Consider the following 15,592-nt stretch of genomic DNA (forward strand, 5'->3'; position numbering starts at 1 on the left):
TCCTTCCTTCCTTCCTTCCTTCCTTCCTTCCTTCCTTCCTTCCTTCCTTCCTTCCTTCCTTCCTTCCGAGGTGAGTGGTTCCCATATCAGGGTTCCAGTAAGCCAAGGCCTTCCATTGCTTCAGAAGTAGAAAAATAGGGAATAGGTTTAAGTGGGTTTGTAAATCCCCCTATTTAGCCCAGTTCAAGGGTCTGTGCATCATGATCCAAGGACAGAGCCTCTGCCCGTTTAGTGCACACTGTTCTTTTAGGAGCTACCTGTAGAAATTATGGCAGCTTTGAGCTTGTGGTGTATAATCTCTTGCTAATTATAGTACAATAATGTCCTCCCTGTTTACATTTGTACCCAAATGCAAATTGACATGGCACTGTCAGATTTGCTTGTTTATGTGGATTTTACTTTATATCTTCCCTCTGTAGTAGTAGTAATTCTGGTTGGCCTTAGAGTGTTATAGGGCATTTGGCACTGTGATAAGTAGATTTTAGAGGAAAAGGCCAGCAGCTGTCTTTCTGTGCTATTCTGGGCATTTTGTACTATATTTACTTTGGACCTAACTTTTCTTACCAGTGTTTTTTGATTCCCCCCCTCTGCCGTGGCCTCTCAGCTTGCTTGGAAACTTTTCAGTCATTGTGTGTGTGGATGGCAGTTTTGTTCAACAAATGAGCGTTAGACTTAGATTAGAGCTAGGACACAGGGCAGAAGTCCCTCCACTAATGTCCCCATTTTGAGCATGGGATTCCTGAATGAAGTAAGGAGGCCAGATTCCTGGGCCTGGGCATTGAAATTGTTTACTCTTGGAGGAAGTTAGCTCTGTCAAAGGGTCATGTCAAAGGCTTCTGAGGATTCTCAAAGGTTTTGGATAACTTGGTGGAATCTGAGTTGCCTTATTCTTCATAATTTTTGAAAACCGTACAATGTATATTTGCTTAGACAAATGAGACTTTGAATTGTTCTAGGAAAATCCATTGTGTGAGAACTGGCTGCCAAAGGCAGAAGGTGCCAAGGGATTCAACAAAGATTCAGCTCCAGGATTGTACAAAAACACAGTGATTAGTGACTTATGCATGGAAATGTACCTTAAGCTATGAGCAGGTACATGTCCCATATCATGAGACAGAAAGGAGTTTATATGATAAATTAGGCAAAGGGAGCCATTGGCTACTGGAATGTGTCTGGGCTTTTTCAGCAAGCAAAACCAGTAGAGGAGCCAGGCATGGCAGTGCATGCCTGTAATCCCAACATGTGGGAGTTCGAGGCAGGGGGATAGTGAGCATATGGCCAAACTGGCTTGCGTAGTGAGACTCTGTCTCAAAACAACAACACAACCTCACTACTGGGTTGTGTGTGCAGTCCAGGTTATTACCTAGCATACACAAGGCCCTGTTTGGTTCCCAGCTCTGCAAAAAAAAAAAAAAAGGATTATATATTAAAATTAGACATGTAACTATTAGTATTAAAGTCACTTCAGGTTATGTGTCATCAGCTGGCACTAAAAGCCAGCTGAGGTCTTTTGGTTTTTTTGGGGGGGGGTTTGAGGCTGGGATAAGTAGTCCTGAAATTAACAAATTTCGAGCCTCGGCTTCCTTCATTGCTAGATTGCAGGTACATGCCATGTTGCCTGCTTGACTAATTATCTTTTTAAATTTTTTTAAAGGCTTATGTTTATTTCATGTATGTGTACGTTTTACCTTTGTGTGTGTGTGTGTGTATGTATGTGTATATATATATATATATATATGTATATATATATATATATATATATATATATATATATATATATATATATATATATATATATATATGCATACCACATGTATACATGATGCCCATAGAGGTCAGAATAGGGCTTTAGATACCCTGGAAGTGGACTTACAGTTGGTTGTGAGCTACTGTGTCAGTGCTGGGAACGGAACCTGAGTCCTCTCTAGCTCCTTGGCCCATTATCTTAATGACTCTGTTTATTCTGTGGAGCTTAGATGCATGCCAAGGTCTCCTGGCAAGCACAATGTAGACACCTTCGTGTCAGACTGGGTCTTTGCTGTGGTCTGTATTGGTTTTGCCTGAAACCGACACAGAACAGCCCTTTCACCCACACTGGGGCTCCTGTGTGTCTGGGAAAAGTTAACACCCAAGCTCCAAGCAGGAAATGATAAGAATGGCAGGCCTCCAGTCATTGGCCTTCTCACAGGAGCAGACAGCACCCTGTTAACCCACAGCAACCCCCTAGGCCAGGTGGCCAGGAAAGCAGCAGGCTCTCCTTTGTAAGGTTGAGTGATTCCAGAAAGGCAAAGATAGCAAACTGGGGCCGAAGAGTGGTGCAGGCTCTGGGAGCTGTGTGTTGTTTCCTGAGATAGCACTGAAAAAGGGAAAATGTGTCTGTGGTGGGATTCTGCTCTCCAGACTCCTCTCTGTTGTTACCTCATGAGAGTGATGCTCTCTAAAGTTGGCATGAACCTGAAATAACTGGAGGAAATACAGAGTTAATTTCCTGCCAGCCTCTGGTCACAGCATTTTGTCAACCAAATTAGTACCTAACCTTGTTTTATGTGTTTCTCTTTAGGCACGATTTGATAGTTGAATCATTAACATCTAGCTCATGGCCAAGTGCATTCTGACCCATGTGTGCACAAAGCTTGGCTAAAACATAAAGCTTGGCTAAAACACGTATCGTTTGTCCCCGAGGTTACTCAGCCTTCTTGACTTGGGGCCACCAGGTAGTCTTTGAGCACCAAGCTTGTAGGTACGTTGAGACAGTAAAATCTCCAGCAAAAAGCACACTGATTTGAACAACTTCAGGACACACCTCGGAAAGGGCTTTTCACAGTCTGAGGGTCAAGCTGAACCAAAAGGCCTGGAATCTCCATGAGGGCTGAGGTGCCCTGATGCCATACTCCCCCTCCGCCAGCTGGAACACTTCTGAAACCACCTAGAGTGGTGGTCTTGGGTTGTACAGTGTACACATGGGACAGATGCATGCACAAAACATGTGAACGCATGTGAGTACACTGACCCTAGTTGTTGGCCATGAATCACCCCCACCCCCAGTCCAACTCTACAGGTCATGCGGTTGAGGCTCAGACACACTCCCCCACAGAAGCCAGCTAAAGGTTATGAAAGGAAGTGACATTCCAGCCCAGATCTTATCGACTTAAATTGTTTCCTGCAGATTAACCATTCATTTCACCAAAGGTTTATCATGGAGCCTCTCTGTAGAAGAAACTGGGTCAGGGGCTTTGGAGCATGCAGCAATGAGCAGAACGTCAGAGCCTTTGTCTGGTGGGAGAGAGAGAAGTGGACATGTGTTTCTGCTCTGATTTCTACGAGTCAGAGTAAAATGTGCATTTACACACCAAAAACAAGTGCTTGGGGATACAAGGAGTGGGGTTAAGCCTCAGACCTCCCTGGCTCTCTTCTGTAGCATGGCTTGAAGATAGCCCGTGCTTGAAGGATACGATAGAAAACAGAGAAGCAGAGTGGACTGAAGATGTAGCGAGGTTAGGGGCAGTTCCTGACGGGTGAAGCAGCATGAGCCATGGCAGGAGCGCGTAGGAACAAGTGCTGTGGACGCTCTGATCTCAGGTCGGTATTGGGAGGGACTGTAGAGAAGCACAGTACCATTTTACTTGAATTTTCTTCTGTGGCCACCAGGAGTTGTGACAGATTTCTTAGAATAAAGAGTGTTACGGGACAGCAGTTAGCAGCATTTAAACTCTATAAACAAAATGTGCCATTAGTTCTTATACTAAGTACTCATCACTACTTTCTTCTTTTAAAGGTTAGTGCTGTTGAGTATTGCAACTTATAGATGAAGAAACAGAAGGCACAGAGAGGTTAAGTAATTTCCTCAGAATTCACAGCAAGTTTAGAGGACCAGGGGCCAAAGCCAGGAAGTCTTAATAACTCTGTTCATTAACCTGGGATTAAAAGATAAAATTGTCAGGAGTTTCTGAATGTTCTTCTACATTGCTCAGCATATGTTGATGTGCACATTTGTTTAAGACAGGGCCTGAGTTTCAGTCATGGTGCTTCCTTGTGCAGACCATTTCCCATCTAGGCACTTTTGATGTTTGTGCTGCTCCAGAAGGGAAGGAAGCACCAAGCAATGTTCCTGCATGGTGAGGAACAGCAAGGCCTACACTGAGTACTCCCCAAGCCCTTGCAGTGTGACGTCATGGTGAGGAACAGCAAGGCCTAGACACTGAGTACTCCCCAAGCCCTTGCAATGTGACGTCATTGGAGGGTAGGGGACTTGCCTCTAGTGGGCAAAACTCTTCCGACCTCAGCAAAGCTAAGCAAGCTGAGCTCTTGCTTTAGAACAGCACTGGGATGCCATTCTGCTCTTAGCTAGACCAGTTGGGAGTTCCAGTGAATACCCCTGACTGTGCACAAGACTGACTGGAAGTTCCCTGAAGCCAAGGAATCCAAGACAGATCCCAGGCTGAACGAGGGAGTCTAAGAATGGTCCCAATTATATAACCTCAGCAGTTAATATCTCGTTCCAGTGCTGGTTATTTTAAGTGGCTATTTGGCTGAGATACCGCGTCATGAAAATGTTAGGCGTAGAGAACGGGACTCCTCACTTACCAGAGTTTATTTTTCTTAGTGGTTTCCTGGTCTTTGCTTCTTATTTTCTTATTTGTAAAGAATCTAAGGTGTTCTCTTATGTAGCCTTATACAGTAAGTATTCAACCATATCATCAGTTGGTAACAACTGTGATGGCTGTCTTGGTTGTCAGCTTGACTACATCTGGAATTAATTAAAACCCATGCAACTCAGTATACCTGAGAGGGACTTTTTTTTTTCTTAAGTCATTTGAAGTGGGAAAACCCACTTTTAATCTGAATCTTTTGAGGTAGAAAGGTACACCTTTACTTCAGATCTTTTGAAGTGGGACATGGAAGAGGGAAGTTTGGTCACTGCCTGTTTGTTCTTGTTCTTGCTGGCAAGTCCATTTTGTTACTGGCATTAGAGCCTCCTTCTTTAGGATTCTGCCATCTACTGAAGACCAGCTGAGACATCCAGCCTTGTGGACTCAACAACTACTGGATTTATGGATCTTCTGTTGATAGGCAGCCATTGTTGGATTAGCAAGCCTGTAAGCCGTTCTAATGAACACATACGTTATATATTATATAAAATATATAATAAATAAATACATATCCATTCTATAAGTTCTGCTCCTCTGGAGAACCATGACTGACACAGCTACTCAGTCATATTATTTATGTACTGTTGCCTTCTGTTTTTTTCCAGATGTTATGAAGAATCCTTTACCTATGTTTTGTTTAGCTTTGTGGATTTGATCAAGGATTCAGTTGGAGATCACAAATAGGAGTTGGCCTTCATGTCTCTCTCTGTTGTCTCATGACCTGCCATGTCTCTCTGTCTTTTTCATTTAAAAAAATTTTATTTTGTGTTTTGTGATCCTAACATGTTTAGTTCCAGAGGGTTGTCTAGTAGAATGTTCTGTAATCTAAGATCTGACTACTGCAGTCCTTGTGGTGAGAGTCAGGCTGACCATTTTCAGACAGTCTATGCTGCTCTTGAAGGTGTAGACTGTTTTCTACTTGTGGTGTGATTATTGGACCACCTGCAAATATTGTTCCTGACAGCTCTTTACACAGTGGATCCAGTGTCTATCTGGTCCTTATGTGAGTGGAATTGCTATGTTGCAGCATGGTACAAATATTCTGATGCCACTTTACTGATAAAACCCTACCCCCTGTTTCAGAAAACTTTAGACCCCAAAGTCTGAGCACTTGGGGGCATCTGACAGGCTGTCTGTTCTGTGAGAGTGGGCTGACAAGGGAAGTTTGATAAGGGTCAGGGAAGAGGGGGAGTTACTGCTTTTTGTATTTTAGAGGATTTTTTTTTTTAAAAAACTTAAAATAGTAGATTTTGAGGTAGACAAGGAGTATGCAAGTCAATTACCATTCTTATTCCCTTCTGAACAGAGCATGCTGTGGTAATGAGATTAATGTTCTTTCAAAAGCAACAAACTGGAGAGATGCCCTCAGTGCCTCGGAAGTAGTTTTTTTATCAAGCATACTGTACTGAAATAAAATGGTATTAAATCCATGAGGTTTGTTTGAAATGTGGATAAGACGGAAATTGTTTAGCAAGGGAACTTCTTGATCTAGACTAATAATCTTTCAGGGAATTTATCCAAGGGCTTTTGCACCCACTCTGCTGAAGACTGGCTCATTCAGCAGTGCTATCTGATGGGGATTTTGTTTCTTCTGAAAGCTGACCATTGTTCTGTTTGCTGGGGGGTTAGGGGGTAGCAGGAAAAGACTCCTGGCAGGCAATGCAACATAAAACCCACCTGTCATCCTGGAATTAGATAGCATGTGTACTGTGTAAATTCTTTACTTGCAGTTCACGTTTGAACCAACTGATTATTTCTCCTAAGTACACCCTTCTTTAATGTTGAAATTAGAGCCTTAGCATTCTCTAGGAACTCATTTAGTGTTGGCTTCATTTTTATTCTCCTATCTTATGAGGGAATTTGAAACAGGGTCTCTCTATGTAGTCTTGGCTATCCTGAAACTTGATATGTAAACCAGGCTAGTCTCAAACTCACAGAGATTTGACTGCTTCTGTCTCCCAAGTACTGGGACTAAAAGTGCCTGGAAGATGTATATTCTTGTGTCTAAATAGACTTGAACTCATGTCTACTTTGAACTGTGAATTTGTCTTGTATTCTTGAAAAAAAAAATTTTACCCTTGATATCATCCCAAACCCCTTAGTGGGATTCTTTTCATGGTTGGTCTATAATATAGTCACATTTAGCATTAGCATTTGCAGAGAGCTGAATAACTTCTAAGTTTGATAAATTATGTTGTATCCTATATTATATTTACAGTATTATGAATTCTAGAGTATGATTGCCTAAGTTATACTCACCCAGCTAATTCAAGCAACTGAGCCTTCCCTTCAAGTCTGAGATACACTTTAAAGAATGGTTTTAAGTTTTTAGTCATAAGTTAATAGAACCCAGAATTTATTGATTAATGAGATTAACATGTTCCTGACAATTACAGGAATTCTACAGGATACTTAAAGGTTCAGTAAATTCTTTTTCCCCAACAATGGCCACTCCAGCTCCCACTCATTCCTTTTGATACTCAAAGTGGCTAGCCCCAACCCTTCCCCACATGTGAGGCTTAGAGGACCTGCTTTGGCTGGATAACGTATTGGACACTAGACTGAATGAGCAGTGCTTGAATACTTCCTATTGCCGCATAATTCCAGAGGTTAAAAGTAGTAGTCAGAAACCAGAAATCTTACTAATGAATTGGGCTTTTTTCTTTCAGAATAGATGAGATGTGGACTTGGGGGGGAGGATGGGAACCCCTGCTCAACAATCCCCATGGCTTTACCCCAATAAACACAGATCTCTGTTATATGTGTCTTCTCCAAGCAAATTACTTTAACTCAGGCTGAATATGCTTGTTGAATTCAGAAGGCTGAAATAACTCTTGGAAAACTTAGGTAGCATGCTGCTTCCTAAATGAATAGCATCCCCTTTCCCTCCTCCTTTTTGCCTCCTTCTGTTCCATTTTGTTTCTGTGTGTTTTACTCTTTCATTATGCAAACCCTCATTTAAAGAAGGCAGTATATATCCCACTAGCCTCCCACCGTGGTGGGATGGCTTAGGTTGTGCTTCCAGTGGGTATTGAGACTGTTTGGAGCCACTCCTTAGATGTGAGTTCAATATCAAGAAAGCAGTTTTGATGATCCAGGATACCAGACTGCTTCAGGTACACTTGTTCCCTGGTTGTAATAAGTGGCTGGTTCAGAAGGAATGTGAAGATTGGAAATGCCCACTATGTACTCCAGGTCTTGATTTCCTCATCTGTGAGGTGGAGAGAACACATACCTCTTAGGAATTGTTGAAAAAGGGGATTCAAAAGTTTAAAAATCTGGGGATGTCGGGTGAACTCATTCTCGAGTCATTCTTGGGGTTGGATTCTGTTGCCTCTAAGAGAGTGAGTCTTCCTCACTGTGTTCTGGTGCCAGTTGGCGGTAGGCTGAGGTGGGTGCTCTCTCCTCCATCGGGAGAAGATCTGTGTCCTCAGCCAGTGGAAGATCCACCGAAGGTTCATACAGGATGTGCTGTGTGAGTGAGAAACACTGTCCGGCTCAGGGGATGATGCGGGCGAGTTCTCCAAGGAGCTCCAAGATGCCTGTTTTATCTCCTGCTGAGAAAACAGGCTGAGTTAGATGCATGGAGTCAGCACAGCGGGCTTCTATCTACGTCTTTATAGAACCCAAGCCCTTTTGCCCAAATAGCCCAAATATAGCAACGCTTTGAGATACATTGACTAGAAAACACACACATCCATTTTTATGTGATTGTTGGTTCTACTTGCTGTGTCTACCCTCTCCCTCTATCTGTGCTCTCTGGTATCTTTCCTACAGTGCCACCCTTTCTCCTCTCCTGGCTATTATCTTCCCCCTTGTCCTAGTCTCCTAAGGCCCACCATGCCTCACTCAGCAGGTAGTGAGTGAGGCTCCACTGTCCAACCTTGTCCTCCCCAGTCCTGCCCCTTGTTCTCCTGGGAGGCATGCATCTCTGTGCTCACCACAACTTCATCTTTCAGTAACCTTGGAGGGTTCTTTAGGACCTGACAGATATCTTCATTTTCCAGGGCTCTGTGCTTGGGCAAGTCTTGGCAAACATCACGTTCTTTATGACTGACCTGAGCAGTATGTGGAGGGGTAGTGCTGTTGAAGTGGACGTCTTCCTTCTGAGTACATTCAGGGAGCACACAGCCATCATGCTGGCCACCTTTTTCTTCTCCTAGAAATGTTTCAAGTTTCTGTACTAGGCTATCCAGTTTGCAGGGAGTCAGTTTTGTCTTGTCTTCTGGCCACTTATCCATCCACTGGCTATGGCCATTTAGATCCAGATTAGCAAGAGAGTCTTCATGGGCTGAGTCCACATCGATGTCCCAGGCTAGAGTGATGCTTAGCTTGCAGAACTGCTGTGGATCGTGCTCCATCTGATCTCGTTTCCTGAAGAGTCTCTTTAAACTCTCTGTTCCCCAGATACTTTGGACAGGAGGGAGGAAATGGACTGAAGAATCCACAGAGGCTGTCTCCTTACGGGAGACTACATCCTCATAGGAAAAGGTGTTCTCAGAGGGGTAGTAGCCAATTGAGAGGCTGTGGTTGGATTTGCATTGGGAAATAGAGTCCTCTGTGCTACTGTAGTCACTGCTGGAGGGTGAGGTTGTCATGGTGCTGAGAGTGTCCAATCTCAAGTTTTCTTTGATTCTGGAAACTTCAGAAGAAGAAATTAGTAAATGATATTATAGAGGGAAGTTATATGACCCATCCCTTTTTCTATTTGGAACTATTTCTTCTACTCTATACAGTATAGTCTGTCCATCTTTTTGTATTTTCTGCCTCTGTAAAGACAAAAACACCATGGCACCTCTACTTGGTGCCCCTTATTTGTTTGACAGTAGCTGAGAGAGCTTATATCATAAACAAAAAGGGAAATTTGAAAATGACAGGAAAGTGTGACTGGAGTCCAGTATGTTTTTGGTCTACTCTTCTGAGGTCAAGGTAACTAATTTCTTAATATTATATGTATATCTGTGCACATATGTACATATATACACATATCTTAATGCATACAGTTCTCACACTAGTAGAAACTTATCAAGTTTATAATAACCTATGGCTAGTCTAATATTCTTAACTATTTTCTTATTAAATAGCCTTAAGTGCCACCTACTAATAATCACTAACTTAGATGGTTAATGATCACTAGATTACTTAAGACCATACGTGATCCAGGTGTTATTGGACCAAAGATCATAAATATATAGACATAATAATTGATATCTGATTGTTTTCTGAAAAGGTGACTGTCATTCAAGCATCTATCTTCCCACCATCAAATAGCATGTTTACTCTGCATTTTTCATAATCCCCCGTAAACAGAGCTAGAAGACCACACATACACACGCACACACATGCTCATGCACATGCCTCTGTCATGCTCTGATCTGCGGGCTGCCCACATGAGACAGGTACTTCTAGCTCGCAAGACAAAGTGATGGAGTCAGAAACCCTTCAGAGCCCATGTCTCAGTGATGTAAAGCCCAGCTGCTTCTGAGAAGTTTGTGTTCTGAGACTGTTGGTTACCATGGCAACAAAGGAACCAAGTTATGGTCAGAATTATGTAAAGGGACAGGATTTGTCCCTTCAGTTCCAGAGTATTCTGTGCATATACAATAGTAGGCTATACTCTATTCATTAGAATCAGTCAGTTCCATGACATCTTTCTCACATTTTCCCTCCGTTTCCATCCCCCAAGATTGCAGTTAAGTCTGCTACACGTCATACTTAGGTTTTCACTGCCATGCTAGGTCTCAAGATTACAGGGGGCAGATCTTGGAACTTCTCAACAATCCTTTGTAACTAGTCTCTTTTTATACATTAAAATCTCCTGTTGTTTCTGCGTCTCTAGAGAATGCAGGCTACCCACTTATTTTGCTGCTTTTGAAATTAATGAAGTATTTTAGATGGCTATATGGTATACATCTGTAATCTAGCTCTTAGGAGACCAAGGCAAGAAGATTGTATGTAGTTTAGGCTGGTCTTGAACTTGTTATCCCTCTTGCCTTAGTTTATATCAGATTATAGATCATTCATATATATATATATATATATATATATGTACATATACATATATGTATACATACATACACATATATGTATGTGTGTGTGTGTGTGTATGTGTGTGTGTGTTTAAACCTGACAGTTGAGTGCCTAACAAGTTCCAGACCCTATGTTCTGCCACTTGTAGCAGGAACAAATTAATGTATTAATTATTTCATGTTTGTGTGTACCTGTGTATATATACCACATAGATGCCAGAGAGTCTCGGATCCTCAGTAAGTAGAGTTACAGATGGTTATGAGTCTCCTGATGGAGATGTTGGGAACTAACCTGACTCTGGGTGTCATAGTAAAGGAACCCCTAGAGTTAGTGTCTTTACCCAGTCTAGCATGGGAGCCATGGTAGAGACCGTCCCTTCTGAGTACATTCAAAAGACCCAGCGGGAATCCTTTGGCTAGGAGGTTGAGGTGAGTGCCACTTGCTGTGTTTAGGAGCTGTGGACACTGTTGATGGCTGACAGTTCTCCCTTTGGCTACAATATAATTTGAGTGCAATGTTTTTACAAAAAAAAAAAAAAAAAAAAAAAAAAAAAAAAAAAAAAGCTTGAAGGATGAGAGGATGTAGGCTTCCCGAGAAACAAACTGAGGTCCCTTTAGGAAACTAGTAGCAAAATGCTTAAAATTTAGATATCCTTGTTCTTCTAGTCCTCAGGGCACTATGAAGGAAAAGGTAGAGATAGGTAAGAAGTAACGGGAGGGCAGACATACTCAAAGTTTACTACTGAGAAGGAACCTAAACTAGAGGCAGAGCCAAGTTAGCCTAATAGAAAGTAGGGCTCAGGGCTGTGGGTGTAGCTCAGTGCTAGAGCTCTTTACTAGCCTATGTGAGATCTTCTGCAGTCTCCTGCACCACAGAAGTACAGTGGCAGAAAGTCTACCTAGAGTGTTTATTGTGTTTGGAAAATCAGACATGGTAAAAAGAATCTGGAGTAAGTGAAGATGACTATGAATAGCAGCTGGCAGCATGAGTGCCTGTTATAAATAATAATTCTTTTCAGATTAGTTGGAAGGGGCCTGGAGGAAAGCAGACAGGGAGCAGACGGGGCTAGGATGAGTTGGGCAGGATGCAGTTGGCTGGCTCTGCCTGTCTCTGACTGTTATCATCGGGCACCAGAGTCCTCCCTCACAGGCCTGCTAGCCGGCCAGAGCACCCTTCTGCTCTCCTCCCACGTTGGCTGGTTCGGTGCTGTGCACGTCTACGCAGCCTATGAGCACAGATAAAGCTTTTTCTCTACTTCCTGAGGCTAAGTTAAGCTCTCGGAGGTTCCCCACCTCTGGCTCAGATCCCCCACAGCATGTGTGAATAGATGCTGTTGTGTGTGTGCACAATGGCCTCCATTCATGTTGAGTACTACTGTGCACATCCCTCGGAAGACAGCTTATTGCCCCAAGTGCATTCGAGGCCAGTTAATGAAAATGACATTAGCAAATACTATTATAGATGAGTCTTTTAAAACTCTTGTGACGTTAAAAACGAATGATAAAAGTTGTTTTAAAAGCCTTCACAAAATACTTAAAAATTAGAAGCTACAAGGATAGACATTTTAAGGGAAGTATTTAAAAACCCGTTAGAAACAAGAGTTTCAGGTATACGAGGTAATTGGTAGTTGCTGAAGCTGGGACTGGGATGTGTTATTCCCTGCAAATTGGCAAGTCGAAACCATCTGTCAGTAAAAGGCAACTTGAGGCACAAGTGAGATCGTTACCTTTTAATTTTCTAATAGTTCCATAAAAGGAGGAAAGACTCAGGTAAAATTATTTTTGCTGTACTTCAGGTAATTCATTTAAAATATTGTAATTTTGCATAAAATAAATATAAAAGGTTTAGTTCTTTGCACTTTCTCAGCCAAATCTTTGATGTCTGTCATATATTTTACATTTAGACCATACCTGGTTTGGAGCCTGTGCAGTCCTCAGCCCCATGCTTAGCAGCCACACACGGTACCTCCATTGAGCAACAGGGCTCAAACAGCCTTGATCATGGCTACATAGCTCATGCGTTGTCAGAGTTTATTGGACTGTACACCTGAAAAGGATAACTTTTGCTGCATATAGATTATATTTTAATTAAAAATATTCTTGCAAACCTGCACAAACAAATGTATGTTCCTTCTGTGAACATTTATTAAAGCTATTTTCTTAAATTAGTCCTGGAAATGGGATTTTGCAAGTCAGTTGTCAAATTCAGAGAAGAATAAGTTAGCACAAGCTAATGATTTTCATAAACTTCAGGAATATGTGTGGGTGAGTGAGAGTGTGTGCACACTTCCTCATGTTTCTTTATCATCCATAGTTTGTGTGTCTTAATTTAGAAAGGACTAGTAGAAATTTAACTAGAGAGTACAGTTCTTAGGAAAAGGATTGGCATGTATTTGGCAAGATGAAGACAGGCACAGGTTGCTTCAAGAAGACTCAGTGATATTTTTTGTAAAGAGCTTGTCATTTTTATTTTTGTTTTACAGCCATTTCTTTATTTCCAGCAGCGTTAAAATCACAATTCTGACTTTTTTTTCTGCTCTTATTTTGTATTTTCTTGGTGATTATTTTGACTGCCTGTCTGCAGGTGCTTGGGGTGGAGAAACATGGAGCGCATAGGCATGGAATACTTGATTGAGAATAAGTCTACCTTTCATAGCTAAAGCTGGGATGGTTTGGAGGTGGAACATGGTACACTACTTATAAAACACATCCACAATTTGATACATATCTGGATGTCATCCCTTATGTCTTGAAATTCCATGCTTCCATTTTGTTGACACTTATAGAAACTGACAGTTTCCAAATGACTTAAATAAAGGAAAGTAGACTAGAAAATACCTTCAATATGGTCTCACAGTATCTGGGCTGAACATAAAGTTCAGTACTGCCTTGGAGTTTAATTCCATAAGTTTGAACCAGGGAAAACTCTATCTGAAAAGAAAGTTAGCCCAGAGTATTCACAGATAAATCTAGGGTGAACACAAAGTGTGAAGTGGTTGTTTTAAGACTCAAAACCCACAGGATATGTTTAAGAAACAGGCCACAAGCTAGAACAAAATTACCCCTTTGTTTAGTTTACCTCAGGGTTCTCATAAACCCAGAGGCAGTTAACTCATGGTTAATTGTCAAGATGCATTTCATCTATGGCCGTAAAAATTAAATCCCCCCATGTATTGAAAGTGTAGATTCTCATGCCCTGTCCCTAGGAATTACTGGCTAAATAGACTAGGAACAGGACCTCCCAGGTAATTGTGTGTGAGAGACAGGCATACTCTGTAGCCCAGGCTAGCTGGAATTCATGATCCTCTCAAGCATCCCATCTTGGCTTCCAGGTGATTCTTCTGCTTATTGATTTCACCTTGAGAAACACTGACCTAGAATAACCAGATGCTGTCATGGATTCCACTTAACCAGCATGGTCTCTCTTGTGAGTGTGGGATAAAGGCCTTGTGCTCAGATCAGGAAGGCCAGCACCCCCAGCACTAAGGGCATGAGTAACCGTCGAGCTTTCTGGTAACAATCCTGCATGTTAGTTACCTCATGGCAGAAGTGTGGGATCTCACAGGGAGGGTGGCATTACCAGGGAGAGAGACACGCTCTGGTACTAAATACAGCTTTTAAGTGCCAAGGAGCCCCTAGTGCAGAGTAAATACAGCAAATAGACAGACATAGGCACAGAGACCTTATTGGTGACTGTCAGTGGTTTCCTTGTCACCCAGAGGACTTGTTACAATACAGCTTTCCAGAGCCACACTAAGAATTTCCAGTTCAGTAGGTCTGGGTGGAGTCTGAGAATCTTTGGTCTTAATGAATGAGGTTTATGAAAAACCCACAGATCATGAAGGGAATACATTATAGTAGCAAAATAGGGAGAGGATGCTGATTACTCTGCCCCGTGATCTTGACCACCTACCCCTTAGTTTTTCTGTGAGACATCTTTACTCTCAGAGCAACTGGTCTCACCAAAAATATGCAAGGGTGGGGCAAGAATGTAGCCTTGGAGAACAGCCTGAGGGAGGCTTCCTGACTTAGAAGTAGTTTGTAGGCTTGGAACTTCTGATCATGAGTGCATTTTCTAGTTTTATTTTTGAAAATGTAAATCTAGCACGTTATATTTTAGTACCAACATATGCTGAAGAGCATTTTAACACATCACTTAATAGAAGTCTCAACTCTAATACTGAAGTTGACCTTCACAGTCAAACGTGCTCTCCCTACCCTGCTCTTCCTGCACAGCCTCATTATCTGGCAGCTCCTCTCAGGCCCCAGGATGGGCATCCTGTTGGTTACACTCCTCACTTGTGCATCTGTTCCTTTACCTTCCCTCAGGAAGCCCTGTGGATTCTGCCCCCTAAGACTCACTTGTCCACGTCCTGCTTTGGACAACCTCTCTGGTTCCTTCAGGAACTCTAATGAGTCTTAGAAACACAAGTCATCTCTCTACTTAAGACCCCTTGCTGACATCCCTGTTTTGTAGTGTGGACTTTAAATTTTCAAAATGGCCCACATCCATCACCTTCAGCACTGGTAGTCTCAGCTGGAGTTCCCCCCAGATCTATCTTTTTACACTCCATTGTGCTGATTGTTTTATTTCCTGAACCAAACATATTTAAAACCTTCACAGTGGTAAGTTTAGGTCAATAACACAAGGGTGTCCATCACAAGAATATTCATGGGAGAGGAGCTAAATGTGAAACTCTGAAATTACATTTTGACAGTCTGAAATGACATTTTATTCAGATTAAAGCTGAATAATGAAACCACGGTCCCTAGAGAGCTCAGTGCATAACCAGCTGAGTTTCAGCATCTGTTGGCCAAGGATGAGAGGTCAGCTCCAGGACATAACTCACATTCGGGACAGTGACCCAGCTCCAGGGGTCAGTTTGCCTCCAAGTTAAAATCAGTCTGACCTGT

General features: G+C 42.2%; 2 protein-coding genes across 16 annotated transcripts in view; one reads left to right on the top strand and one right to left on the bottom strand.

The window, feature by feature from the left end:
• Positions 1 to 15,592, top strand: part of Ppfibp1 (PPFIA binding protein 1) — a 149,657-nt gene that overhangs the window by 51,186 nt on the left and 82,879 nt on the right. The window lies entirely within an intron of this gene.
• On the bottom strand, positions 7,287 to 10,159 carry CUNH12orf71 (chromosome unknown C12orf71 homolog). Of its 4 annotated transcripts, none has more exons than XM_031383931.1 (3): positions 10,008 to 10,159; positions 8,708 to 9,291; positions 7,287 to 8,203 (listed from the first exon to the last, which is right to left on the bottom strand). In XM_031383931.1, exons 1-3 carry the CDS (start codon positions 10,039 to 10,041, stop codon positions 7,958 to 7,960), a joined length of 864 nt encoding a protein of 287 aa, XP_031239791.1. In that variant the 5' UTR covers positions 10,042 to 10,159; the 3' UTR covers positions 7,287 to 7,957. The 4 variants fall into 4 exon arrangements, with proteins under 4 accessions (XP_031239791.1, XP_031239788.1, XP_031239787.1 ...); XM_031383928.1 differs by having other exon boundaries at positions 8,591 to 9,291; XM_031383927.1 differs by having other exon boundaries at positions 7,287 to 8,206; positions 8,591 to 9,291.

This window comes from Mastomys coucha, unplaced genomic scaffold, assembly GCF_008632895.1.
Source record: "Mastomys coucha isolate ucsf_1 unplaced genomic scaffold, UCSF_Mcou_1 pScaffold20, whole genome shotgun sequence".
In the NCBI taxonomy this organism is placed as follows: Eukaryota; Metazoa; Chordata; class Mammalia; order Rodentia; family Muridae; genus Mastomys; species Mastomys coucha.

What these genes read in the sequence shown, in the direction of transcription:
- CUNH12orf71 (XM_031383927.1), bottom strand. Translation starts at nt 10,041, where the DNA reads ATGTGGGCAGCCCGCAGATCAGAGCATGACAGAG. An exon ending in CAGATCAGAGCATGACAGAG is followed by an intron (nt 9,292 to 10,007) that starts GCATGTGCATGA and finishes CTTCTTCTGAAG; the next exon opens with TTTCCAGAATCAAAGAAAAC. An exon ending in TACTGAAAGATGAAGTTGTG is followed by an intron (nt 8,207 to 8,590) that starts GTGAGCACAGAG and finishes CTGTTTTCTCAG; the next exon opens with CAGGAGATAAAACAGGCATC.